This window comes from Podarcis vaucheri (assembly GCF_965113315.1).
Source record: "Podarcis vaucheri genome assembly, contig: SUPER_10_unloc_1, whole genome shotgun sequence".
In the NCBI taxonomy this organism is placed as follows: Eukaryota; Metazoa; Chordata; class Lepidosauria; order Squamata; family Lacertidae; genus Podarcis; species Podarcis vaucheri.
Window position 1 is genome coordinate 2,155,678 of NW_028118809.1, and position 26,873 is coordinate 2,182,550.

Consider the following 26,873-nt stretch of genomic DNA (forward strand, 5'->3'; position numbering starts at 1 on the left):
ACATGCAGCTGCTGGGTGACCTTGGGCCAGTCACACTTCTGTGAAGTCTCTCAGCCCCACTCACCTCACAGAGTGTTTGTTGTGGGGGAGGAAGGGAAAGGAGAATGTTAGCCGCTTTGAGACTCCTTAAAGGGAGTGAAAGGCGGGATATCAAATCCAAACTCTTCTTCTTCTTCTTCTTCTTCTTCTTCTTCTTCTTCTTCTTCTTCTAGCCAAAGAAACCCAAAGCTAAGATAATGCAGTAGTCCAGGAAAAGGGAACATGTGGCCCTCCAGAGATACTTTTGGACTCCAACTCCCATCTGTCCCAGCCAGCAGGTTGTTTCCAACTAAATTTTGGATTAAACCCATTAAAATTAATGGACCAAAATTAGCCAAATTTCAGCAGATCTTCAAGTCTTCTCCAAGCAGAATTGGCTACAACCCAGTATGGCCAATGTTCAGGGATTATGAGTATTGTAATCCAGTAACATTTGGAGAGCGACTGGTTCCCCATCCTTGAAGTAACCAAACAAGATTGAGATAGAACAAGACCACTCTCATGGTAACACACTATTCCCCCCCCCTTCCCAGCTCGAAACCTCCCAACTCTGTACATTTGCATTATGTAACTGAGCAAAGTTAATGCAAGGGTTAAGCATCTAACTAGGGTTATCTGGTAAGTTTTGTCCTGAAGGGAAACGGGGCAGTTGCAAAGAATACGGAAAATGTGACACAAACCCTCATGGCAGTAACCTTCCTAATCAAAAAGAAGACAAGGAAAGGGAGCCAAAGAACACCACAGCCTTCACACACCAAAGTTATGCATATAATCCTGGACGCAATGTGTTCCTCGAGCAGAAAAGAAGCTGCTCTTAGCTTCTCCAAAGCAGTCATGTGAACATGACTGCTTGTTATTGTTGTTGTTTATTAGATTTCTTATCCACCCTTCACTATAAGGTCCCAGGATGGGTTGCAACCATTTAAAAACTACAGCATTAAAAACAATGAAAACAGATTACAATGAAGAGAACCGAGTGGGTGCTAAAACAGCTCTCTCAGGTGTCAAAGGCAAAGTACAGAGGTGCATCATTAGCACACAGTGAAAACTTTGCAATGAAGGTCCCAGACACACTGCTGTGGGGAGCGAATCCCAGAGCTTAGGGGCTACCACAGAGAAGCCCTCTCTCAGGCAGTTGCACACATCCCAAACCTCTGAGGGCAGTGGGACTACCGAGAAATGACCTCACTGCCAATCTTAACAGCCAAGGAAATATGCAGGGAAGGAAGAAATCTTTCTGATATTTGGGGCCAAACATTTGATACGTCTTTAATCGAAGTCAGAGCGTTGGTCCATTTAGCTCAGTGCTGAATACTCTGATGGAGAGCATCTGTCTGGGTTCTCAGACAGAAGCCTTCCTCAGCCCTCTTGCTCAAGCTCAATCTTGAGATAACTCAAAATACCTCAGTGATTCAAAGCTGGGGCTTTCAATACACAGAGCATGTGAGCTACCACCAAGCCATAGTTCCCCTGCCTTGCAAAAGTGCCCACAGGCCCCAAAAGGTGGCTGACCCCTGATGTAAAGCAAACTGCCCCTTAAGGTAAAGGTAAAGGGACCTCTGACCATTAGGTCCAGTCATGACCGACTCTGGGGTTGCGGCGTTCATCTCGCATTATTGGCTGAGGGAGCCAACGTACAGCTTCCGGGTCATGTGGCCAGCAGGACTAAGCCGCTTCTGGTGAACCAGAGCAGCGCACGGAAACGCCGTTTACCTTCCCACCTGAGCAGTACCTATTTATCTACTTGCACTTTGACGTGCTTTCAAACTGCTAGGTTGAAGCTGCCCCTTAGCTGCCTTTAAAGTGACAGTGCAGGCTCCCGGTTTAATTGTTGCTGATCTGTTACACCCGTATCAGACAATTCCTCCAAATAACACAAATAAACAGAGAGAAGGTTGTTTTTCAGTTAGCTAATGGCGAGGCCAAAATCACTGAGGCTCAAACATCTGTTTCCCAGATATTCCAAGCTCTGAGAGCATGTAACAACAACAACAACACAATCAAATTATTTTTAAAGGAAATGCTATTATCAGAGCTGGCCTGCCCCTGAGGCATGGTGATGCACTCGCCTCAGGCGGCAGAAGTACAAGAAATGGCCCGATCGCTTCTGCCGCTGGCGGTGACAGGGAGGCGTTCTGGCAATGCTTTACAGAACACCCTGGGTCTTGCTGCAAATTCTCACATGCCACATTGCCACTCAAGTTTCCCTCGCCCTCGGGGGGCGAAGCTGAGCAACAACACTTTGAAGCACACCCCAGCTCCCCCAGGGTTTGGCAAGAGCCAGGGCATTCCTGCGGTGTGTTGGAGGGCGGGCATGGTGGCGGTGGAAGGGGAGACTGGGACATGGCTGCGAAGGCGGCAGAAGGAAGCAATTCCCATTTTGCCTCAGGTGGAGGGGGGGCTGCCCCTGTCTATTATACAAGTTGGCTGCTGTGGCAGTCATAATGCTGGGTAACATAAGCCCCCTTCGCCTGTTTTCCATGTGAAGACTTTCAAACAATCATAATAATTATTAATAATAATTTGATTATTTGTACGCTGCCCATATGACTGGGTGGCCCCAGCCACTCTGGGAAGCTCCCAACAGAATACTAAAAACACAATAAAGCATCAAACGTTAACATCCTTCTACAGGGCTGCCTTCAGATGTCTCCTAAAAGTCAGATAGTGGTTTATTTCCAGATTTATTTCCTTACTGGCCCTGCCCCCAATGTAGGACACAGTATATCTGAAGGAGTGTCTACACCCCCATCGTTCTGCCCGGACACTGAGGTCCAGCGCCGAGGGCCTTCTGGCGGTTCCCTCACTGTGAGAAGCCAAGTTACAGGGAACCAGGGAGAGGGCCTTCTTGGTAGTGGCACCCGCCCTGTGGAACGCCCTCCCACCAGATTTCAAAGAGAACAACAACTACCAGACTTTTAGAAGACATCTGAAGGCAGCCCTGTTTAGGGAAGCTTTTCATGTTTGATGCATTACTGTATTTTAATATTTTGTTGGAAGCTGCCCAGAGTGGCTAGGGAAGCCCAGCCAGATGGACAGGGTATAAATAAGTTATTATTATTATTATTATTAGCCCCACTCCCTGCATATCCATGCCCGTGTGGCAGGGCCAGTGACAGGGACCAGCACATGAAACTCCCTTAACATGACTAGCTTTCGTCATGATTTTACGCACCGCAAGCAGTTTTGGAAAGACAAGCTTTATGTTTCTGACATTTATTTATCTGTTGGCTCTGGAGATTGAATTTTTGTTGTATGCAAGCTTTGCGCAAGATGCTCCACCATGCGCTCCTAGATCTCTAGACTTGGAGTCAAGAGTGAGGGAGCCATTGATAGAAGAGACCTGCATTTCCTTGGGGAAGCCTGTATATTCCGGGTTGTGCGTCATGACTGGCTGCACACTTAGTTGGGACCCTATGTGTCTCCAGGCAACACCAGTGTGTTTAGGATCAATGACAGGCAGCGGGCACAAACTGAAGAAATTGCAACCCTATTATAGATCGTAGGTAAAATCAATCAAGTTTATAGAGCAAGCAGTTCTAAGGCTTCCAACACCGTCTTGTTTGCCTATTATTTTCCTCCATGCCATTGCCTGCTTGCAGTGAATTCTGAATGCCACACACCTCTGTATAACGAAGATAATGAACAAGTTATTGAGTGGATATGAAAAAGGTGCAACTCCAAAGTCTTCCATTATTGAGCAGCTCTTTGCTTTCTTTTCAGTTCACTCCTACCTTGGAAGCAAGTAACTGATTACAAAAAGAAGACACAAAAATATATAAATTTGAAGCACCACCCTTTTTCAAAATAATCTGCCCCTTAATGTTCTCTCTTTCCCCCCTGGCATTAGGTACAAGAATTCCTTTATACATAAAGCAATGGGACATCTGCAAACCTGCTGAGCAGTGTGTGTGAGGCACCGCACGTTTTCTCCTTCCATCATTATGCCCGAAAAAAAATAATTGGCACTCTCACTACACAAATGGTTTTCATAGTTACATGGGTATTAGAAAACAACAACCAGGTGCAATTAGGAAAACACAAATCCTTAATGGGTAACAAGGGATAAATCTCAGTCTCACAGACTGAGAATTATGTGAAAGAGGAAGATTTATGAAAAAGAAGATAAGCTTCAGATAACAAGAGCAGAATAAATACCCCCCGAATGTTAAATTGGAGGCTGAATGATAAATTGGGAGGTTGACCAACTGAGATTTACACACACGTGCACCCCACAGCTACAAGACAGAAACTTGATATAAGGGCAGAGGCAGCTTATTTGTGCTCCATCAAATGTTGCAACTCCCATTTGTCTGACTGCTGGACATGGTGCTGATGGGAGCTGGGAGCCCAAAAACATTTTGAAGGCCAGAAGTCCCTCACCCACACCTGCTGAAAGAACAAGAAACAGTCTATGCAAGCAAAACATTGCAACAAATATAAGGCAGAGCACCAAGTAAGCCAAAGTTAATCTACACTGGGCACACAGTCTTCCCTTTTCCCCAATAGAGTGACTGTTCCCAGAGACACAACCAAAGAACAAGCCTTGGCCTCATACGTCTTCAGCTGACCTACATAGCGGAAACATGCAATTATGTTGTTGTGCAACTGAGCCCAATGCCTCAGCCCTAAACTTGCCACTTAGGGCCACTTAAAAGCATACCAGATTTCCAAGTAGGATAACATTTCCACGCAGCAAAGTGGGATAGCCATGTGCAGAACATCATGCGTGGCAAATGAGCACACATACTGCAGAGAGGATTCTGAGCAATGTGCATCTTGCGTTTCAGTAGTTTGAGTAGATGCGTGGCAAATCTATGAACTTTTTGACACATAAATGCAGAACTGCTATTGACGTAGGTAGGACATATCTGAAGCTATTTTTAGAAGCAATTCAACAGCTGCTTGGATCCTAAGCTATTCCTCCTTTCAGGTAAGAAAGTGGGAGATGGCCACCAAGCCCCCACCCAACATTGAAGCCCATGTCCCACACTGTCCCCAAGAGTCCTCCAGACACAGATTTTCAGGTGAGCACAGGCCACAGAAGGGAGGGACAGATGGGAGAGCCCCACTCTGTGAATGTAAACTGTTTATTCATGGAAGGAAACGACAGCTGTTGGGTTGTATCCAATACAGCACCAGCAGAGTTCCCTCTCCCTACACATCCCAATAGCTGCTCTGGAGCCCCCCAAATCTCTGGAAAACATTTTGAGGAGCACAGGGGCCTGCATGGAAGAGAAGAAATGGAAGTTCTGTTGCACCAGTGGAAGTCCATTAGCATTGGGTAACAACCCTTAGAATTCTGCAGCAAGGATTTATTTTATTTTTTTACATCAGTGTAAAAAATGCTTTCCCATCCTAACCATTTCAATTGCAATGAAATTTCATTCACCTTAAAGAAACAGAATCCCATGAAAGTGGACACGGGTTGCATCATTGGTTATTTCACATAATGATTCAAATTACCGTATTTTTCGCCCTATAGGACACACTTTTTCCCCTCCAAAAATGAAGGGGAAATGTGGGTGCGTCCTATGGGGCGAATGCAGGCTTTCACTGAAGCCTGGAGAGTGAGAGGGGTTGGTGCGCACCGACCCCTCTCGCTCTCCAGGCTTCAGGAGAGCCCCACCACCAGCCCCACAAGGTCGGGGGACAGAGGGAGGCGGAACGCCGCCATCCCGCTGTCTCCCGAAGTGGTTTGGAGGCTGACGGCGGGGAGAAGAGCGCTTCTCCCCGCTGCCTGCCCCACCACTCCGGGGACAGCAGGGAGACGCAGCGCGTCTCCAGGCTGTCCCCGGACCTGATCTGAAGGTGGAAGACGGGGAGAAGAGCGCTTCTCCCCGCTGCCTGCCCCACAAGCGCCTGGGGGGGAAATAATTTTTTTCCCCTTTATTTCCCCCCCCCAAAAAATTGATGCGTCCTATGGGCCGGTGCGTCCTATGGGGCGAAAAATACGGTACTTGGGTGTGTGTGTGTGTGTGTAGCAGGAATGGAGTGGGGTTAAGTCCCAGATAAAAAGAGAGTTTGAATAGTACGAATGCTGTAAATCTTTTTTTATGTGTACTTTTAACGTCACACACTGTGTCTTAATTTAAACTTTGGTTACAGCAGTGTGCAATATGTATCTGACACAGTGCTTCTGACATCAGACGGCAGCTACTTAACTGAGACTGCTCTTTCAAAGGTTGTATGAATTTGTTTTAAAAAATGACGATGACCCAAAAACAACTTGTCACTCCTGGGCAAACATTTCTACCAGAAAAGCCAGTCCCTCCATGATGTGTCCTAAAATTTTTAAGAGATGTGACACAGTTTATGAACTTACTAATTGCAAAACAGGAAGTTTGGTATATTTATTTATTGTTTAATTACCTTTTCACCCTGCCTCTCTCCCAAACAGCTAGGGACTTCATATCAATTTTGTCCTTTCAACAAAACGAAGCTGAGAGACATCCCAGCGAGCTTTCATGGCACAGGGAGGATTTGAACCCAGGTCTTAATGGTCCAGTCCAACACTCATTAGGAAGGAAATAATTCTCGGACTAAATGCTGCATTCATTTTCAGGGTCTGCATACTAAGGTGGGCCAGAGCAAATGTGGGTGACAACTGAGCAAGTTGGAGTGATAATAATAATAATAATAATAATAATAATAATAATAATAATACTTTATTATTTGTACCCCGCCCATCTGGCTGGGTTTCCCCAGCCACTCTGGGCGGCTTCCACAAAGACCAAAAATACACTAAGATGTCACACATTAAAAACTTCCCTGAACAGGGCTGCCTTAAGATGTCTTCTGAATGTCAGGTAGTTGTTTATTTCTTTGACATCTGATGGGAGGGAGTTCCACAGGGTGGGTGCCACTACCAAGAAGGCCGTCTGCCTGGTTCCCTGTAGCTTTGCTTCTCACAATGAGGGAACCGCCAGAAGGCCCTCGGCGCTGGACCTCAGCGTCTGGGCAGAATGATGGGGGTGGAGATTCTCCTTCAGGTATCCTGGGCAGAGGCTGTTTAGGGCTTTAAAGGTCAGCACCAACACTTTGAATTGTGCTCGGAAACGTACTGGGAGCCAATGAAGGTCTTTCAGGACCGGTGTTATATGGTTTCGGTGGCTACTCCCAGTCACCAGTCTAGCTGCCGCATTCTGAATTAGTTGTAGTTTCTGGGTCACCTTCAAAGGTAGCCCCACGTAGAGCGCATTGCAGTAGTCCAAGAGCATGCACCACTCTGGCAAGACAGTCCACGGGCAGGTAGGGTCTCAGCCCGCGTACCAGATGGAGCTGGTAGACAGCTGCCCTGGATACAGAATTGACCTGCGCCTCCATGGACAGTTGTGAGTCCAAAATGACTCCCAGGCTGCGCACCTGGTCCTTCAGGGACACAGTTACCCCATTCAGGACCAGGGAGTCCTCTACACCAGCCCACACCCTGTTCCCCCCAAAACAGTACTTGTCTTGTCAGGATTCAACCTCAATCCATTAGCTGCCATCCATCCTCCAACCGCCTCCAGGCACTCACTCTTTATATATATAGCAAAAACAGGATCTGCACCGGAGTGTCAGGACTAATGCGCACAGCATCTCTTCTCTGGCAGGTCTTGCTCCCATGAAGCAGTTGCTGAGACTGAAGGCCAAAGTCCCTTCCTCTCCAAGGTTTTCCCCAAGCAATCTGAGACTGCACCTGTGTGAAGCCAACTTCACCTCTGCCCTTTCCATGCCTCTTCTGGTTCTGGGACACCAAAGGAGATGAGTTTGTCACAGCAGGAAGGGGAAGACACCCATGCCTCTTCACCAGCCTGAATCATCCGTGCCTCTTGGTCTCCTCCCTTTCCTGCTTTAGCTTCTTCCTCTGATTCTTGACTTCTGCCACAGACTCACCCCACTCACTATGCCTCTTCAGTTTCCTAACCTCCTTTCCCCAGTCTTCTCCCTCTGGCCACTCCTTGTTGTCCCACCACCATTCCCCTGGTTCTGAGTCTTCTTCCTTGAGGGGTGTGTGTGTGTTCCCCAGCTGGTTCCTCGCACCATTCCACTGCATCCAACCAGTCCATGATACGACATGACTGAAGAGCAAGCAACATTTGGCAAAAACCAATGGCTTCTAGTCACATTTCTCAATCCAGGAAAGCAAGAGGAATTGGCCCATTTCAAAGATCCATTCCAGGCAGAGAGGAACATTCAAAGGAGGACACAGAGAAGGGCCAGTGAGGAGGGTGGTCTGGAAAGTCCCACAGGCTGGCTCCCAACACAGAAATCATAGAATTTAAAGCTGGAAGGAACCCTGAGGATCATCTAGTCCAGCCTTTCTCAACTTGTGGGTCCCCAGATGTTGTTGAACTACAACTCCCATCACCCCTAGCTAGCAAGGCCAGAGCTCAGGGATGATGGGAGTTGTAGTCCAACAACATCTGGGGACCCACAGGTTGAGAACTGCTGATCTAGTGCAACCTGCAACACTGGTGTCATCAGCTATCCAAGAACCAGTTACAGACCCTTAGATAGATAGATGATAGATAGATAGATAGATAGATAGATAGATAGATAGATAGATAGACAGATGATAGACATTTACAAGAATCTTCTATTATTATTATTATTATTATTATTATTATTATTATTATTATTAAAAATTTGAAGTTTTACTTTCCACTTAGTATTCTAAGCAATATGTACCATGCATAAAATAATAAAATAATAAAAAGAAGAAGAAGAAGAAGAACCCAACAATAAGGCAACAATTTAGGAAAAAAAAAATACGAAGCACCTATTTATTGCCTCTCCAAACAAAAACCTGTGAAGCTGAACTTTGGCTGAATGATACCTGAATCATATGATTTTTCACCAGTAACTAACCCCCTGAGCTACTTTTCTGATGTGCCAAATTAAGAGTTACCTGTAAACTGAAAGTCTGGATGCTCTTTTCTTAGCATATATCCGTCCAATTAATTGATAGCCCTGTGCCAACATTCACGGAAGCAGTGGGAAATCTCTGGCCCATTGGGCACAAATTAAACCTGCCGCAGGTCCAGAGTTGGTCCATGAACCAGTTTGCCCCACACCCAAAAGCCCCACACAGTGGCGTAGCGTGGGGGCTGCAGGGGGGGGCCGCCTGCACCGGGTGCAACATCTGGGGGTTAGGGGGCACAAATCCACGGGTTAGGGGGCACAAATTACTTGCCTTGCCCCGGGTGCTGACAACCCACGCTACGCCACTGGCCCCACACCTGACATCAGGAAAAGATGGAGTTTAAAGTTTGCTCCCAATTGTTCCTTATTGCCTGTCAAAGGTCTTTAGAATTGAACATTTCGCTTTCAGACAACAGGAATAATTCTGGAAAACTCAAACAGCACAGGGCTAAAATAATAATTGAGCCAAGATTTATCATTCATTTCTGTAGTTTTGTATGGCAGAATATAACTCAGAGGCTGGTAGCAGGGGTAAGTCTTGCTATGAAAAAGGATGGTGACCCCCCCTGAGAATTACAGACTGTTTCTCACCCCCAAATCAGCATTGTTTCCAATGAGATCATTGTTCTCCTGCCTTAAGTCAACACTCGAGTTACCCTGTTTGCCAACAGCCGCATCACTTACACAAACACAAAGGGGAAATCATGGGAGCAAGCGAGAGGGAAGCAAGCCAGGGAACCAAATAAACTGTAGCAGACAGCGAGCAGCAGAAAGCAGCAGCTTTCCTCAGAAAGATGTTATCAATAAGCTCTTAAAACAGTCCTGAAAATAATTCACAGTATCGACACAAGGCTACTTTGGCTTCTCAGAAACTAAATTTCATTTCTGATTCACACAATGACTCTGCAAAATCACTGGCATTGCTACAGGGAAGAAGTCAATGTGTTGACAAGAGACGCCGGCTGTAAACACACACACACACACACACACACACACGAGTTATTTCCCATTACTAAGAGTGCAAACCAGTTCTCCCATGGTATTGTCCAACTGATGTATCCTTGTGACTTATCAAATATTGCAAATCATGCAAGCTTTTACCTCCACAATAATCTTCAGGCTAATCAGATATGATAAGGAAATTTTGTGGTCAGCATGAGATCACCTTTTCTTCTAAGGAATTGGCATGTAAGCAATGTAAGGGGTCAGGCTGCAGAGCTTTACATGCAGAAGGTCTCAGGCTCGTTCAGTCCCCATCATTCCTAGGCAGGGCTGGGGAACGCTTCTGTCTGAAACCTTGGTGAGCCACAGCCAGTGCACAGACATTACCAAGGAAGACAAGCCAATGGACCGACTCAGAAGAAGGCAGCTATTCTTAACATGTGGCCAGAAGGCACATGAGGCCACCAAGTCTGTTGGAAGCTAAGCAGGTCTGTGTCCGGTCAATTCCTGGATGGGAGACCTCCTGAGACCCACATCTTGGGTTCCATGGCAATACTTTAAGGAATGCCGCTCCTGACCAGGACCCTTCAACCATCATCTGAGGCCCTTCTTCATGTGCCCTCCTCCACGAGAGTCCAGAGGGCAACAACATGAGATCAGGCCTTTTCTGTTGTGGCTCCCTGTCTGTGGAATGCTCTCCCCAGGGAAGCTCGCCTGGTGCCTTCATTACATATCTTTAGGCACCAGGCAAAAATGCTTCTCTATAAAACCAGGCCTTTGACTGATTAACCTTCTGTGGCCTGTGGGAGCGGGGACTTATTGGTTTGTTCTTGTTTTATTACATATTTTGTGTTCTCCTTTTGTATTTTTATGTTGTGAGCCTCCCTGTGAGGGATGGAGGGCAATATACAAATTTAATAAATAAAATAAGTAAATAAGTAAATAAATAAGGAATACAAGTATGATATTGAAGATCAATAAATAAATAGATGGCCACTTCCTTCAAGCATACAAAACTGTCTTATCAGTATATCCTCCCTTTTTTCATTACAGTGGTACCTTGGGTTACATACACTTCAGGTTACATACGCTTCAGGTTACAGACTCTGCTAACCCAGAAATAGTGTTTCAGGTTAAGAACTTTGTTTCAGGATGAGAACAGAAATCATGCTCCGGCAGTGCGGCAGCAGCAGGAGGCCCCATTAGCTAAAGTGGTGCCTCAGGTTAAGAACAGTTTCAGGTTAGGTACGGACCTCCAGAACGAATTAAGTACTTAACCCAAGGTACCACTGTATTTACTTATTTTATAGCCAGTCTGTCAGTAACTAGTCTGGACCAGTCTACTCCCTCCGTTAGAGGATGTTGCACAAAAGTCTTTCCCCAAATGCTGCTCTGTGACATTCCCTTCTTATTTGTGGATGCTCAGGGCTGAACTGTGAAGCTTCTGAGGCATGTATATGAAAAGGCACCCAACATTTCTAGGCCAGGCATTCTCAAGTGCAAGATTATTATTAGCCTTCTTTGGTCACCATCATGAGCTTTCATGGTTCCAACCGTCTGAAGAAACATCTCTCTGGTCTTATCAGCAGTCACTGTTTAGACAGCTGAGGCACAATATGTTCCCTGCCGTAGCACTGACACACCGAGCGTGTGAAAACAGAGACACTAAAATACTGCTTTTGTCTGCAACACACAAGAAACCGAATGCATGCACATGCCAACACAATGAATTCTGGGCTTTTCCACCACATCATATCCCACAGCCAGGGCTTTCAACCTTCTGCACCCTCTAAACCACATGACCAAATTATACCTTTGCTTGAAGCACACTGAGTGGATTCAGATGGTGTTGTTTTTACCCATCACACAACAGCAATCTCATGCGAATGAGTTCTTTAACACGTCCTGGACACCTGTGGCATCATGGTTTGAGCAAGCCTCGTGCTTTAAGGCAGACAAAAGAGGCTAACTGAGAGCTTCCCAGTTCCACCAGCATCACACCATGAAGTCCCAGCAAAAATCGCCACACAATGATTGTGTTCACTCGAGTAGCAACCCTAGCCATCGAAAACATTTGGCATTTACAATAATACATTTTGAGTACTCAAATCACTGCTCGGTAATCCTTACAAAAGCCAAATAAGAACTTAAGAACATAAGAAGAGGCCTGTTCGATCAGACCATCTGGTTCATCTAGCTTGCACCTTATTTCCAGCAGCGGTTAGCAAATGCCTCTGGGAAACCCGCAAGTAGGCCTTGCTCTCCTTGTAAGCCCAGCTTCTAGTATACGGCCTCTGAACATGGACATTCCCAATTAGCTATTCAGGACACAGAACTGCTGATATAACTATCCTCTTGAATGTCTCTGTTCTCCTTTCAAAGCTGTTTTAGCTAGCAGCCAGTACCATCCTGTGGCACCCTGGGTTCCATAAATTGATATTGCATTTTCTGAAATAGCACTTCATTTTTGGCTGTTCTGAGCCTATTGCTGCTCAACCTATAAGAGGGGAAAGTTGGTCTTTAACCACTTTCTCCATATTGTTCTTAATAGTTATAAAAAAAAATCCTGTATTTTGTAGACTAAAAAGCTTCAGATCCTTTCAACTCTCCTCACGGGGAAAAGATCTCCAAACTCCAGATAGAAGTATTTGTTCTTTCCTGTAGGTTTCCCATTGCTGCAAGATGTTGCACTGTTCCTCACCAGGGGAGCCATCTCACCCTCAGGTAACATGGTACCCACCCGCCGTAACATGGACGTGTGATGTCACATGCGCACGCCTGCAGGTGTGTGTTTGTGTGTGATGTTGCACATCCGAGTTGCGGGGATGACTCCAGTTCCTCCTCCTTTCCACATCCAGTGAGACACCCTTCTCTTTTTTCTTCGTTTTTTATTTTTACTTTTCAAATGTATACATTTTCACTAGTTTTACAATCAATTTAACATTTAAAAATTTGACTTCCTTCCCCCTCATTATTTTTTAATATCTTCTGCATATCCAAATTCATTTAACTTGCTCATTTAATTATCTACTGTAAATACATACTCTTGTTAAACTGCAGGTTGTTACAATAATCCTGCTAAATGTTTTTTTATCTTTTTGCAAATTATCTGTAAATGTTCAATAAACCAGTTCCATTCTTTTATAAAAAGTTTGTTATCTTGATTTCTTATTCTTCCGGCAAGTCTGGCCATTTCTGCATATTCCATATGGTTTTGTATCCATTCTTCTTTGCTGGGCTTCGGCTTCTTTCCACTTTTGGGGCAGGGAGGGGCTTAAACTCTGAGGCAGAGAGACCCTGTTTCCTTGTCCAAGCCACCCCCCACAAGGGTGACTCATTCCATGGCTGAGGAGGGCAGAGCGGAACTGCTTCTCTTTAAGAGGCAGTGCCGCAGAGGCTGCCTGCCTCTCTTTTTGACTTTGTGGGTGCCCCCCCAATTATATTATTGTGGGTGCTTGGGCACCCACAGGCCCCTGGAGTTGGCTCCTACGCAGAGCCGTCTTTCCCATTGGTTTTAGTGATGTGTTGCAACAGGGCGCCGGCCTCTCGGGGTGCCCCAGCGAATGGGAGAGCTGCGCGGCTTTGCTGGCGGCCTCCCCTTTCCCTGCAGGCCTGCCAGCTGCGCCCCGCCAACCATATGGCTGGCAGGCGTGCAGCTTGCCTCCCAAGCCTCCGCAGGAGGAGAGCGATCCCTGCAGAGGCTTGGGAAAAGGTCGACAACTCTGGGAAACAGGGTGTGTGTGTGTGTACTGGAGGGATCTTTGCACCACGGCGCCAGATATGCTTAAGACGGCCCTGCTCCTACGCTGCTCACATATTCCTAATGTGGCCAAAACAAAGACTTACATAAAAGCATTATGAGGCCGGCACTTTACTTTCAGGCCCTTTCCAAGAAATTTGAAATGCAAGAGTATTTCCTATCACTGCACGCTGAGTTGATGCCTCCGGTGAGGTGTTTACCACAACCTCAAGGCGCATTTCCTGTACACTCACATGACCCCGTCAGGGTGCACAGGTAACGCTGCAAATTGTTTATGACTCAGTGTTTCGGGCCCTTTGTTACCTGACTATCCTCTTTGCCGTTTTTCCTGTCAAATCACAAAGTTTGGACAGATCCTTTGGCCGTTTTTTCCCCATAGGCAGCTTCGGGTTTCACCCTTATGAATGAACTGGCATCATCCATACACTTCACTGCTCCAAATGGGTCATGAAGAAGCAAAACAGCAGCAGTCCCAGCGCATCTTTGGGGAAACACCAGTGCTTACTTCCCTCCATTATGGAAACGGTCAATTCACTCCTATTCTCTGCTTTCTACAGAGCACACAAAAGCAGGAGGTCGCGATGAAAACCTTACAGTATTTAAAGAGGTTTAAAGACTGTCTCAAGGCAAATCTTTTAAAATGTAGTATAAACACTGACAACTGGGAAACACTGGCCTGCGAGCGCTCCAGTTGGAGAACAGCCTTTACCAAAGGTATCATGGGCTTTGAAGACACTTGAACTCAGTACGCAAGGGAGAAATGTGCTAGGAGGAAGGCACGCTTGGCAAATCCACATCGTGATCAAGTCCCACCCGGAAACCAATGTCCCCACTGTGGAAGGACGTGTGGATCTAGAATTGGCCTCCACAGTGACTTACAGAGTCATTGTTAAAACCATGTTTATGGAAGACGATCTAACTCGGCTATGAGTGATCGCCAAAGAAGAAGACAGCATTTATATATTGTCTTTATTGCATTTCTGTTCTCCACACAACCTTTTCCTCTATGGACTATACATAGGATTCTTTTTTTAGGGAATGGCCATAGCTCAGTGGTAGAGCTTAGCTGCAGAAGTTCCCAACTTCAATTCCCAGCATAGGTAAAGGGACCCCTGACCATTAGGTCCAGTCGTGGCCGACTCTGGGGTTGCGGCGCTCATCTCGCTTTACTGGCCAAGGGAGCCGGCGTACAGCTTCCGGGTCATGTGGCCAACATGACTAAGCTGCTTCTGGAGAACCAGAGCAGCGCACGGAAACGCCATTTACCTTCCTGCTGGAGTGGTACCTATTTATCTACTTGCACTTTGACGTGCTTTTGAACTGCTAGGTTGGCAGGAGCAGGGACCGAGCAACGGGAGCTCACCCTGTTGCGGGGATTCGAACTGCCGACGTTCTGATTGGCAAGCCCTAGGCTCTGTGGTTTAACCCACAGCGCCACCCGCGTCCCCAGCATCTCCGCATATAATTGGGAGAGAAACCTGGATAACTGCTGCCAGTCAGTGAAGACAATACTGAACTAGATGGACTCATGGTGAGTACTGATCACTCACCCAGGCACTCACTAGACGCTGCCTAGTTTCCACAACATTGGTTGCTTCCGGCCATGCCCTAAACAAGTGACAGCTAACATCATAACTATTGCTAAATCAATGCTTCTGGCTTGCACAACAGAGCCAACACAAGGCCAGCCCCCACCCCCAATGTTGCATGCAATGTCATGAGTGACTGGAAAAAGGATAAAAATATTTCAGAGTTTCTCAAACTGTTTTCAGACTACAACACCCATCATCCATAGCTAGCAGGGCCAGTAGTCAGGGATGATGGGAACTGTTGTCTGAAAGCAGCTTGAGACTCAAGTTTGGGAAACACCGTTTCAGAGGAAGGTTGTCTTAAGTTGCCATGCAATGCTTTTAAAGCTACTCAAAGGTGGTGGCAGAGAACCGGGTCTAATATTTCGCTCATCCGGAGGGGAAATCAGTCTGTATTTTCATGCGCTGCTCCCAGTTCCTAAAAGCACACTTAGGACTTGACCACAATGGCTGTGCGAATAAAAGCACTGCCCTGCCACAGTCCCATTCAGCAGTGCCGTTCGGTGGTGAGGAGGTGGAGGAGGAGGTCTTAAAAATAGTCTGGGGAAACCTCTTTCAATGGCTGGCATGGCCCAGGGTTACCCTTAGCAACCCACGAGGAATTCCAGGCTGAATGGCATTGTGAGAGCGCAGCTCAGCTTTGCCTCTCTCTGTGTGTTCTCCGAACTCCCGGTGGGGGCAGGGAAAAGGCAGGAAAATGAGCACAGCCCACCCCCACCCGTGACACACAGCACAGGGCTATAGGTCAACGCACACATGCACTCCATGGGAAGGGGTCCTACCTATTGTTATACTATGCACCTTGCACGCAGCTGACCGCAAATACACACTCAGGCTTTGCACACACAAAACGCAAGACAAAAAAGAAGCATTTTCTTACTATTCTATATAGGTGTGTGTGTGTGTGTGTGTGTACACACCTATGGATGCGCTCCTGTTCAGAGCACCTAACCCACCTTGAATCTCTTGTTCTCTACCCCAAAATTATTATCCTGGGTGAAATATGATCGGTTTGCACATTGCATATGCACATTTTCCTGTATGCACACCCAGCGTCCACCCCCTTCGCCTGGCCTACTAAGGCACACATGTCAATCCATCACCTGTGCACCTGCTTTCGAACCAAGCAGCTACCAGGGGCGGGAACGCACCTGCCTCCCAGCGTACCTTCCCGTACGTGTACCTAACATCCCAGGTGGTCTCCGCACCCACCTACCCGGGGGGTATACAAGCCTAGGGTGGCTGGCTTTCGCCCATACATCCGGGAGGGGGGGGCTTAACTAGGGCAGCTGCGTAGAACCTGCCTGTGCGTACAATCCGCGCAGGTGTCGTTCCCCCCCCCCCGCAAAAAAACACAAAACCCTGGACGCATGCAGATCCCGGGGACGCCTTGTCTAGGGGCGCACCCATTGTGCGCGCTGGCTTTCCATGCACCAGGCAGGCCTAGCGGCTCCAGCGCCCAGCTGCTCGCTGGCATTGTTTGCTTCCCGCAGCTTTTGCACGGCTGGAGCGGAGCCTTTTCGCCCGGGGCTCACCGCACACCTTCCGCGGCTGCTGCTTATGCGCAGCAAAGCAGCCCCCCCTTTCCGGAGCAGCCTCCACCTACCATACGGAGCCGTACGCCCCCGAGCCCACCGGGGTCAGGTGCTGGTAGCGCTGGGGCACCTCCCACACCGTCTTGTTCAGCTCCTGCTTGTAGAAGCCGCCTCGCTCGGACATTTTCCCCCAGCCGGCAGTAGCGCCGGCAGCACAAGCAGCGGCAGAGGCAGAGGCGGAGACCCAGCCAGGCAGCTCCAGCTGGAAGTTGCAGAGCCAGCTAGCCAGCCAGCCAGGAAGCCACCGCCGGCAGGGAGGAGGCGGTTAGGGGGAGGGGAAAAGGGAGGAGGAGGAGGAGGAGGGACAGGATGAATGAAGTCGAGGGAAAGGGAGAAGGAGCCGAGGGGCGGGATCTCCCCTCGAAAAGGGGGCTCCCGGCTGATCAGAACGAGCTGCCGGCCCCTAGCATTGTAACTAAAGGTTGGTGGAAGGGAACTCCGGCCATTAAAGTAGATGTGCTGGCGCGCCTTAGGCCAGGAAGCCCCAGGTGGAGCGCCAGGTAGTGCTGCGACTGGAACCTCTTGGAAGGGACAAGCTATAGCTTAGGGTCCCACTCTCTTGGCCCCCCCCAAAAAAAAAAATTAAAGGGAAAAAAATGGATGTACATTTCCAAAATAGAAGATGAAAAGCAAATAAAATAAAACCTACATACAGCAACAGTGTTTTGTGTTGCGTAGGCTCCTATGATGTAAATAATGGGCCCCGCCTGCTAGCCTGCTCCCTAAAATACCACTGGTTTGCTTATTTTTATATACAGTGGTACCTCGGGTTAAGTACTTAATTCGTTCCAGAGGTCCGTTCTTAACCTGAAACTGTTCTTAACCTGAAGCACCACTTTAGCTAATGGGGCCTTCTGCTGCCGCCGCGCCGCCGGAGCCTGATTTCTGTTCTTAACCTGAAGCCAACTTCTTAATCTGAAGCACTATTTCTGGGTTAGAAGAGTCTGTAAACTGAAGCGTATGTAACCTGAGGTACTACTGTATAGGGTGCCTACATTCTGCATGGACTTTGAATTCTGTATGGACTTTTCAACAATTACTTTGATAAAATACATATTTTGTTATGTGCAAATGGCTTTAGATACCTATTAGGTCCATATGTTACCACATAGCATATATTCAACACAAAAAACAGCAACAATTTGTTGTTGACAAAGGCATAGCTGTCAACATTTCCCTTTTCTTAAGGGAAATTCCCTTATTCGGAATAGGATTCTTTGCAAGAAAAGGGAAAAGTTGACAGCTGTGGACAAAGGACAGTTGGACATATAAAGGGCCCCATTACCTTCAGTAGCTTAGGGCCTCATCAAACCTAAATCTGGCCCTGCAGCAGGGTCATATAGTTCCTTCTTCTTCTTTGCCGATCCCTCGTAGCCAAGTAAGATTGTCTTCCATAAACACCGTTTTAACAGTGAGTCTGTAAGTGACTGTGGAGGCCAGTTCTGGATCCACACGTCCTTCCACAGTGGGGACATAGGTTTCCGGGCAGGAGTTGATCACAGTGAGGATTTGCCAAGCATGCCTTCTTCTTAGCACATTTCTCTGTTTCGTCCTGAGTTCGAGTGTCTTCAAAGCCCATGGCACCTTTGGTGAAGGCTGATCTCCAATTGGAGCACTTGCAGGCCAGTGTTTCCCAGTACATTTTTAAAAAGATTTGCCTTGAGAGAGTCTTTAAACCTTTTGTTGACCACCAGCATTACGCTTTCCATTTTTAAGTTTGGAATAGAGTAGTTGTTTTGGAAGATGATAATCAGGGATCTGAACAACATGACCAGTTCAACTAAGTTGATGAACTAAGTATGAACTGGGATAATGGACATCTTATTTCAAGCCAAGATGCTATTTTGCTTTTGTTAATCATGCAAGTTTGCTTGGTATGCTTATGTACATGTGGGTCATTTTGAAATTTTTGAAGCAAGGACAAAGTATGCAAGTCTCAACAATAAATGGTTAGGCTGCCAAAACAAAAAACAAAAAACTAAGTTGATGTTGAAGAATCATTGCTTCTACACAGTTGATTGCTGCTTTTTCCACTACACTGGCATTAGTTTGCCTGTCTTCCCAAGTGAGGGTAAAATTTTTTGGAGACCCCATTGATGGAATCTTTCAAGGAGTTGTAGATGGCGTTTATAAGTGGTCCATGTTTCACAAGCATACAGTAAGGTTGGTAGTACAATAGGTTTGTAAACAAGCATTTTGGTTTCCCCGCGGTGCAGGAATCTTTGTCCAATGTGGCGCTCAAACTTAATACGCTGAGATGAAGAGTTTCATGCTTTCCTGTAACACCCATCATTTGTTACCATTGGCCCCACTGGCTGGGGCTGATGGGAGCTGGAGTCTTTGACAACATCTGGAGGTCTCCCAGCCCTGTTCTGCAAATCGAATTGTCCTTCAGGAAAATCGGGATGGGGATGATGACACACATAGCACCAGCCCCCTAACCTGTTCTTAATTCCATAATCATGAAGGCATATAGTCTATGAACTAGCACCTAACATTGCCTTTGGCTAATTAATTGTCTTTGGCTAATTAATTAAATCTATGGCCTTTAACTGGGAGAGGGTAATGTTTTTGTTTCTTACTATGTTATGCATTTTTATGTTTTTTATTGTAAACCGCCCTGTGAACCTTGGATGAAGGGAGGTATAGAAATTTAAATAATAATACTAGAATTAAATAATATACCAGAAAAAACAAGCACCCCCTAGCTGTTCAGATTGTCAATGCCACATAAAAGCAGAGTTGAGGCCCATCAATTCTGGTTTCCTAGTGACTTCCCTAAAGTCATACCCGTCTTTGCAGGCACCTTGGTTTTCAGCAGCTACTATTGCTGTTTACAGATTTTCCTCTAGAGGGGATTAAAATGGCTTGGAATACTAATGAAAACAACACCCCAGAGAACATTTCCAAATTAATTATGCCAATATTTTCCACTGTCTTGTTTTATGGTGCCTTGCCATAATTGTGGATAACAAAGCCAGTGCTGTCAATGCGATGTTCAAAGTTTCTCCCCCAGGTAGAACTGTGTTTTGTCTAGAATAGCTTCAAGCAAAACCTGAACAGTCACCTTTAATTTATGCGAGTCTGAGGTCAAATTGTAGTCTGGAGAATCAAATGAATTATAAATATGGGAGACCAAAGGCCACCAGTGTTTCTTCCTTGGCAGTGATTGAGTGGAGAAGGACACATCATATTGCTATGCCCCTCTTCTGAACATTCTGAATTTACCCAGCTGGGTGGTTTTCGTCTCCATGTTCTGTGCATCAAATAGCCAAATATTTTGAATCTGATAATGCCTGTGTGAACAAAGCTTCTGCTGAAAGAGTATTGGATAGTAGTTTTCCAGGGAACCCAGTGAATCCTCAGGGACTTATTTGAATGTGTGTGTGAAGTCCCAATTAGAGAAGATCAGCATGACTGCGTCAACAATATACTTTTAAAGTACAAAGTGCATTCTGTCATTGGGCAATGTAGTTATAATTCCCAGAAACCCTTAACAAACTAGTGCCCACAATTCTATTCCCTATGATTAGTTGGAATCTCCTTGCAACTTGAATCCATTGGTTCTGGTCCTAGTCTCTGGAGCTGGATAAAACAAGGCTCCTCCATCTTCCACGAGACAGTCTTTTAGATGTTAGAAGATGGCCATCACATTTTCTTTCAGTCTCCTCTTTACCAGGCTAAACTTACTCAGCTCCTTCAACCATTCCTCATAAGGCTTGCTTTCCAGACCCTCCTCTGCACATGTTTCAACTTGTCAATATCCTCCTTATTGTGGTGCCCAGGACTGGACACAGTACTCTAGGTGCGGTCATACCAAGGCAGAACAGAACAGGATTATTACTTCTCTTGATCCGGAAACTATACTTGTCACTTTTTTCTAGGATGATGAGGAACCATTAGTGAACAGACAGTTGATATTCGTGTTGAAGGCAGCTGAAGTGAAGAGGTACCCAGAGTTTGTATCCCTTGCTTAACAGCCAAAGGTTAGCTGCTTCTAACTTGTCTCCTACAAAGGAAGATGCCTATGAATCTAAGAAGCTAGTTGTGTTCTCTCCCCAGCCCTTGTAAGTAGCAATTTTCAGTGTTGCTTGGTGCATGGTGAAGACAAATGCTTTTGGAACTGAAAGAAGCAAGCAAATTGTAACCCAAGTACTTGAAAGATTGTTTGCAAGCACATGTGTTGCGCATTTGGTGGTTTCCTGTTTTAGGAGGCGACCCATTTTGCTTTCATGAAGAAAGTTGTGCATTGTTATACACCACAAGATAGCAGTCTTTTCCTGGGAAACAAATTCACAGTACTGCAGTTCATGTGTTTATTGCATCAACATATTATATCCGTTCCAGATACAGAGTTTTTCAGCCTTGCTTCTGTACGTGGAGAGTTTCCACTGGATAATTTTTCAGGTGTCAAGTGCCCGGACTTGTTGCACTGAGACCTGAACTTAATCTTGGCTGGATGGTGCTCAGACATAACAGTTGGCCATCTTGCAGGACTATGTTACGTGAATGTACTTTGCATGTTGGGGAAATGCTGTAACATGCACAGATGTTCTTTGATTAATCATTCTCTTTAACGTGGCAAGTCATTGTAGTCCCCATTTAACAGATCATTAAGTTGTAGTGTTCTGATGAGAACAGTGTTCCTTTGCATTTATTTAGTTATCAACCTAATTTATGTTCACACACGACAGATACTGTTGGTAGGTAATGGTGGCGTTCCATCTGTTCCGGATATAACTGCACTTTCTTCTAATGCATCAAGATTGTAGCTTGGGGATTCTGTTATAGATTTGGCTCTTATTGTAGAGGCCCAAGCGGCTTCCATGGCACAAAGTGCCGTTCAACAGCTTAGCTTGGTGTGTCAGGTGCAACGTCTCCTAAGCAAAGACAGACTTGCAAAAGTTATGCATGTCTTGGTAAAAGCCGGTCTTGATTGCTGTGATCCATTACATATAACACCAGTCCTGAAATACCTACATTGGCTCCCAACACGTTTCTGAGCACAAGTCAAAATGTTGGTGCTGACCTTTAAAGCCCTAAACGGCCTTGGCCCAGTATACCTGAAGGAGCGTCTCCACCCCCATTGTTCAGCCCGGACACTGAGGTCCAGCTCTGAGGGCTTTCTGGCAGTTCCCTCACTCTGAGAATTGAGGTTACAGGGAACCAGGCAGAGGGCCTTCTCAGTAGTGGTGCCCACCCTGTGGAAAGCCCTCCCATCAGATGTCAAGGAAATAAACAACTATCTGACCCTTAGAAGACATCTGAAATATTTAAATATTCTGTCAGGAGCCACCCAGAGTGGTTGGGGAAACCCAGCCAGATGGGCAGGTATAAATAATAAATTATTATTATTATTATTATTATTATTATTATTATTATTATTATTATTTGCTACCCCTGTTTCAGAACTGTCCTGCTTCCAAGGTGAGGGAAATGGCAACCAGGCGGCGGAGCTGATGATATGGGGTGTCTGCCAGGGACTGTCAAGCACATTCTTCTAAATTTTAGGTGCCAGATTAAAAGTATTTCCTCCAAAGTTTTTAATTAGATGCCATCGCCTCCACTCTGGAATTCCCTGTCCATTGACATTAGGTAGACACCTTCGCTGTGCTGTTTTCAATAACTGCTTAAAACCTTCATGTTTAGGCAAGCATACCCAGATATGTAAAGCTGACATGCATTTTAATATTCTTTTATATAATGTATGTTTTATGTATAGTGCTGATACTATTTATATTTTGATTTTTTTTAGGTCTACTTCTTTTTCATGTCTGACTTTTTACGGATAATTTTAATGCATGTTTTATATTTTCTGTAAACTGGTTAAGCCATTTTTTCCCTTTTAAACAATTAAGCAGTATTCAAATTCTGCTAAATAAATGTTAAAAAGAGGACGCTGGTGGCACTGTGGTCTAACCACTGAGCCTCTTGGGCTTGCTGATCGGAAGGTCGGCAGTTCAAAGCCCCGCAAATGGAGTGAGCTCCCGTTGCTCTGTTCCAGCCCCTGCCAACCTAGCAGTTCAAAAGCATACCAGTGCAAGTAGATAAATAGGTACGGCTCCGGCGGGAAGGTAAATGGTGTTTCCGTGGGCTGTTCTGGTTTTGCCAGAAGCGGCTTAGTCATGCTGGCCACATGACCCGGAAAAACTGTCTGCAGACAAACATCGGCTCCCTCGGCCAGTAAAGCGAGATGAGCACCACAACCCCAGTGTCATTCGCGACTGGACTTAACTGTCAAGGGTCCTTTACCTTTACAAATGTTAAAAATATATATCACACTTTCTTCTCTTCCACCATCCAAACAGACAATCAACCTTGTTGGCTCTAATAGCACTCATCACCTTCCTAAGTAATGCTCAGGTGGTGCAGAGAGACCCTACTTCTCATGTCCAGTGATGGATGACTGTAGGTAACACATAACCATCCCAAGCATTAGCCATTTGCATTGGCATCAGAGCTATGGGCTTGTTGAGGCATCACAGACCCTAAACTAAGGTTACCAGATTTTTTTCAAAGAATCCGGGGACACTTTTTTGAAAAGAGAAAAAAAGTTACTAAAAAAGGTTATTTTTTATTTCTTTAAAGAAGTAATATCTTCTCTTCTGTGGTCTCCTCTGTCACGCAGCCTTCCTCTGGGCCCCGGCCTGCTCTCTTGAAACGCTAGCCACCGTGGAGTAGGCTTGGGTCAGGCCTGGGCTCGGCCACATGTCCTTGCCCGCCCGATGCTCTCCTACCTCTCCTCCTCAGTGGCGGCAGTGGCACGGCCAGGGCTCCCCTCTTTTTTCTCCTTCCTCTTTCTCTCTCTTCCTTCTCTTTCTCCTCTCTTCCTTCTCCCTGCGTTGGCTCTGGGGTTTTCCTGGCCCCGAAGCACCGATGGGCAGTCGGCCGGCTGGTCCACCATATGATATGTCTTGTGCCGTTGAACCAATCACGCAACATTCAACCCCTACTAATGCATTTACAATACTTAAAATATAAATCCGGGGACATTAAATGAAATCCGGGGACGGATTTTTGTCCGGGGACAGATTTGTAAATCCGGGGACTGTCCCCAGGAAACGGGGACATCTGGTAACCATACCCTCAACCGGTTTAAGAGGACCTGTTCTTTCGTAATCAATGACCTACTGCGTCAGAGGCACGAAGTGATCTGAGATCATTCAACTGATAAAGCAAAACAGGTCTGCGCAAAAGCTGCATCACTGCCCTTATTGCAGACACACTTTCCAATACACTGTCTTGCGTCATTATGACATTTCAATATACTTCTGATGTGTGCCTTCAGATTTGTTTAAATAGCCGGTCGGTATTTTGATTCCAACAGCACCATGCTGACCTCGCCTTTCCTTCCAGAGGCCTGCATGGAAACCTCAACGCCGCCCCAAGGTCTACTTGTATTGTTCTCATCTGAAAATTATTACAAGGTTGTCACTTCTTAGATACATAAGGAATGTTTTATACATGGATTCCAGAGATGCACTCTGTATCTGACCTGAAAGTTTTATCAGGCAGTGAACAACACCACACAGTTTTACTGCGTCATCCTCAACAGATTTCCTCAGAATTAAGTCCCACTATGTTCAATGGCTCTCCCTCCTTCACGTATTTAGGTTTCCCGCCCCATTCATGTTTCAGAGGATTCAAAACATCAACGTCGCAGGGCAGAGGAGAAGAAATGAACAAACTGATAATGAGTATAAAGGTAAAGGTAAAGGTACCCCTGCCCGAACGGGCCAGTCTTGACAGACTCTGGGGTTTGTGCGCCCATCTCACTCAAGAGGCCGGGGGCCAGCGCTGTCCGGAGACACTTCCGGGTCACGTGGCCAGCGTGACAAAGCTGCATCTGGCGAGCCAGAGCCGCACACGGAACGCCGTTTACCTTCCCGCTGGTAAGCGGTACCTATTTATCTACTTGCACCCGGGGGTGCTTTCGAACTGCTAGGTTGGCAGGCGCTGGGACCGAGCAGCGGGAGCGCACCCCGCCGCGGGGATTCGAACCGCCGACCTTTTGATCGGCAAGCCCTAGGCGCTGAGGCTTTAGCCCACAGCGCCACCCGCGTCCCGATAATGAGTATACCATGCCATAAATGAGAAGGTGAATTGTCTCCAGCCATGAGGATGGCTGAGGATATTTTTCAGGCATTTGGTTTTAGCTAATTCTTTGTTAAATTATTCATCAGCGGCTAGCTTGTCTGAAAATACACTCAGCTATAAATACCATCGGCAGGTTTCTGTAAGGAAATTGAATTGGCATGTTTGTCAATGCTTTGGAATAGCTGGGGAAATGTTTGAGCCTTTCTAGCAAACGTTGCTTTGGGAATCAAATACGTACACCCAGACACAAGGAGAGTTTGGCCAACATTAATGACATACTTGGCAAGCCATGACATTAACCGACGGATAACTTTTTCCGTTTTATCCGTCTGCTTTTACAAAATTTGCAATATGAAGAGGACATAAAGCAAAGAGCACGCAATGATATCCTTCAAATTATTCCCCCGATGTATTTGCCAACTGGCACACAGAGAAATTTACTGACTGCAGAATGCTGCCCATCAGCAGATTTGCTATGTGAAGAGATGCTGAATATTTGGTTTTCCCTAAATATCCACCCTCAATTTATGCCAGAGCTCATTAAGTCTGAGTACCAGAATTTATCTTTAGTAAATGCCTTGAGTGGGCTTTGAAGGTACAGTGGTACCTCGGGTTAAGTACTTAATTCATTCTAGAGGTCCGTTCTTAACCTGAAACTGTTCTTAACCTGAGGTACCACTTTAGCTAATGGGGCCTCCTGCTGCTGCCTCACCGCCAAAGCACGATTTCTGTTCTCATCCTGAAGCAAAGTTCTTAACCCGAGGTAATATTTCTGGGTTAGTGGAGTTTGTAACCTGAAGCGTATGTAACCTGAGGTACCACTGTACTGGCATTTGCAGGTGAAGGAAGAACATCTCCAGAAGTTGTCTCCATTTTGCAGGGCTATCTTGGAAATATAGATTAAATTTGTTAATAATAATAATAATAATAATAATAATAATAATAATAATAATAATAATAATTTGTACCCAACCCATCTGACTGTGTTGCCTCAGCCACTCTGGGTGGCTTCCAACATAATATACAGAAACACCACCACCACCACAACAACACAACATACCTTAAAATCTGCATCAACTCATAGCCAGCAGTTCACAAAGTGGCTAAGAGAAGTTCCTGGTTTGAACCTTGCTTCTACCATGAAACCAGGCAAGAGAAAACAATGAAGATTCTTGTGGCACTGCAAATGCTACCAAATTTATTAACCATTTTCTCTCAGCCTCAGTCTCCACATCTGCAAAATGGAGAACAGAAATTCTGAACTTATATTACGGGGTTGATGTAAAGGTTACAAGTACATAATGCATATGATCTTTTGAACGCTCGAAATCACTATGCAAATGTTTAGTATTAAGATAGGATCACCTTATTATGTGTTTGCTGGGCCTCTTTTTCCTCTGACTGAAGAAGCATATGCAAAAGGCCTACTGTTTTCAAAGACAGCAGCCCAAGCCCCACCCTCGCTAGATAAAGAATGGCGCTCTGCCCACTCTGGCATGTACTGTATCTCGTATTGTTTCATGGGTGTGTTAGCCTAGGAGCCATTTACTATCTACACACCTGGATTTGGAATGCAAAAAAATCTGTGGGAATCCATGGCTTCAAGTACAGTGGTACCTCGGGTTAAGTACTTAATTCGTTCCGGAGGTCCGTTCTTAACCTGAAACTGTTCTTAACCTGAAGCACCACTTTAGCTAATGGGGCCTCCTGCTGCCGCTGCACCGCTGGAGCCCGATTTCTGTTCTTATCCTGAAGCAAAGTTCTTAACCTGAAGCACTATTTCTGGGTTAGCGGGGTGTGTAACCTGAAGCGTATGTAACCTGAAGCATATGTAACCCAAGGTACACTGTACAGTTGTGTTTACAGATCAAGCAATGGCAGAAGCCCAGAGTTGTGGGGGACACACCACATTCTTTCTTGCACTTATAGACATTGTGGGTTTGC

The 26,873-nt window shown here is 46.0% G+C and overlaps 1 protein-coding gene across 2 annotated transcripts in view; it reads right to left on the reverse strand.

Annotated features, from left to right (window-relative positions):
- MAPK11 (mitogen-activated protein kinase 11) overlaps positions 1-26,018 on the reverse strand; it is a 57,740-nt gene extending 31,722 nt beyond the window's left edge. The window contains exon 1 of one of the 2 annotated variants that reach the window (XM_082242481.1): positions 25,990-26,018. In XM_082242481.1, coding sequence (XP_082098607.1) covers positions 25,990-26,003 — 14 coding nt within the window. In that variant the 5' untranslated portion in view covers positions 26,004-26,018. Of the gene's footprint in view, positions 1-16,843; positions 17,085-25,989 lie in introns of those variants that run through there. The other variant, XM_082242480.1, reaches the window with a different exon arrangement.
- Between the last annotated feature and the right edge of the window lie 855 nt (positions 26,019-26,873).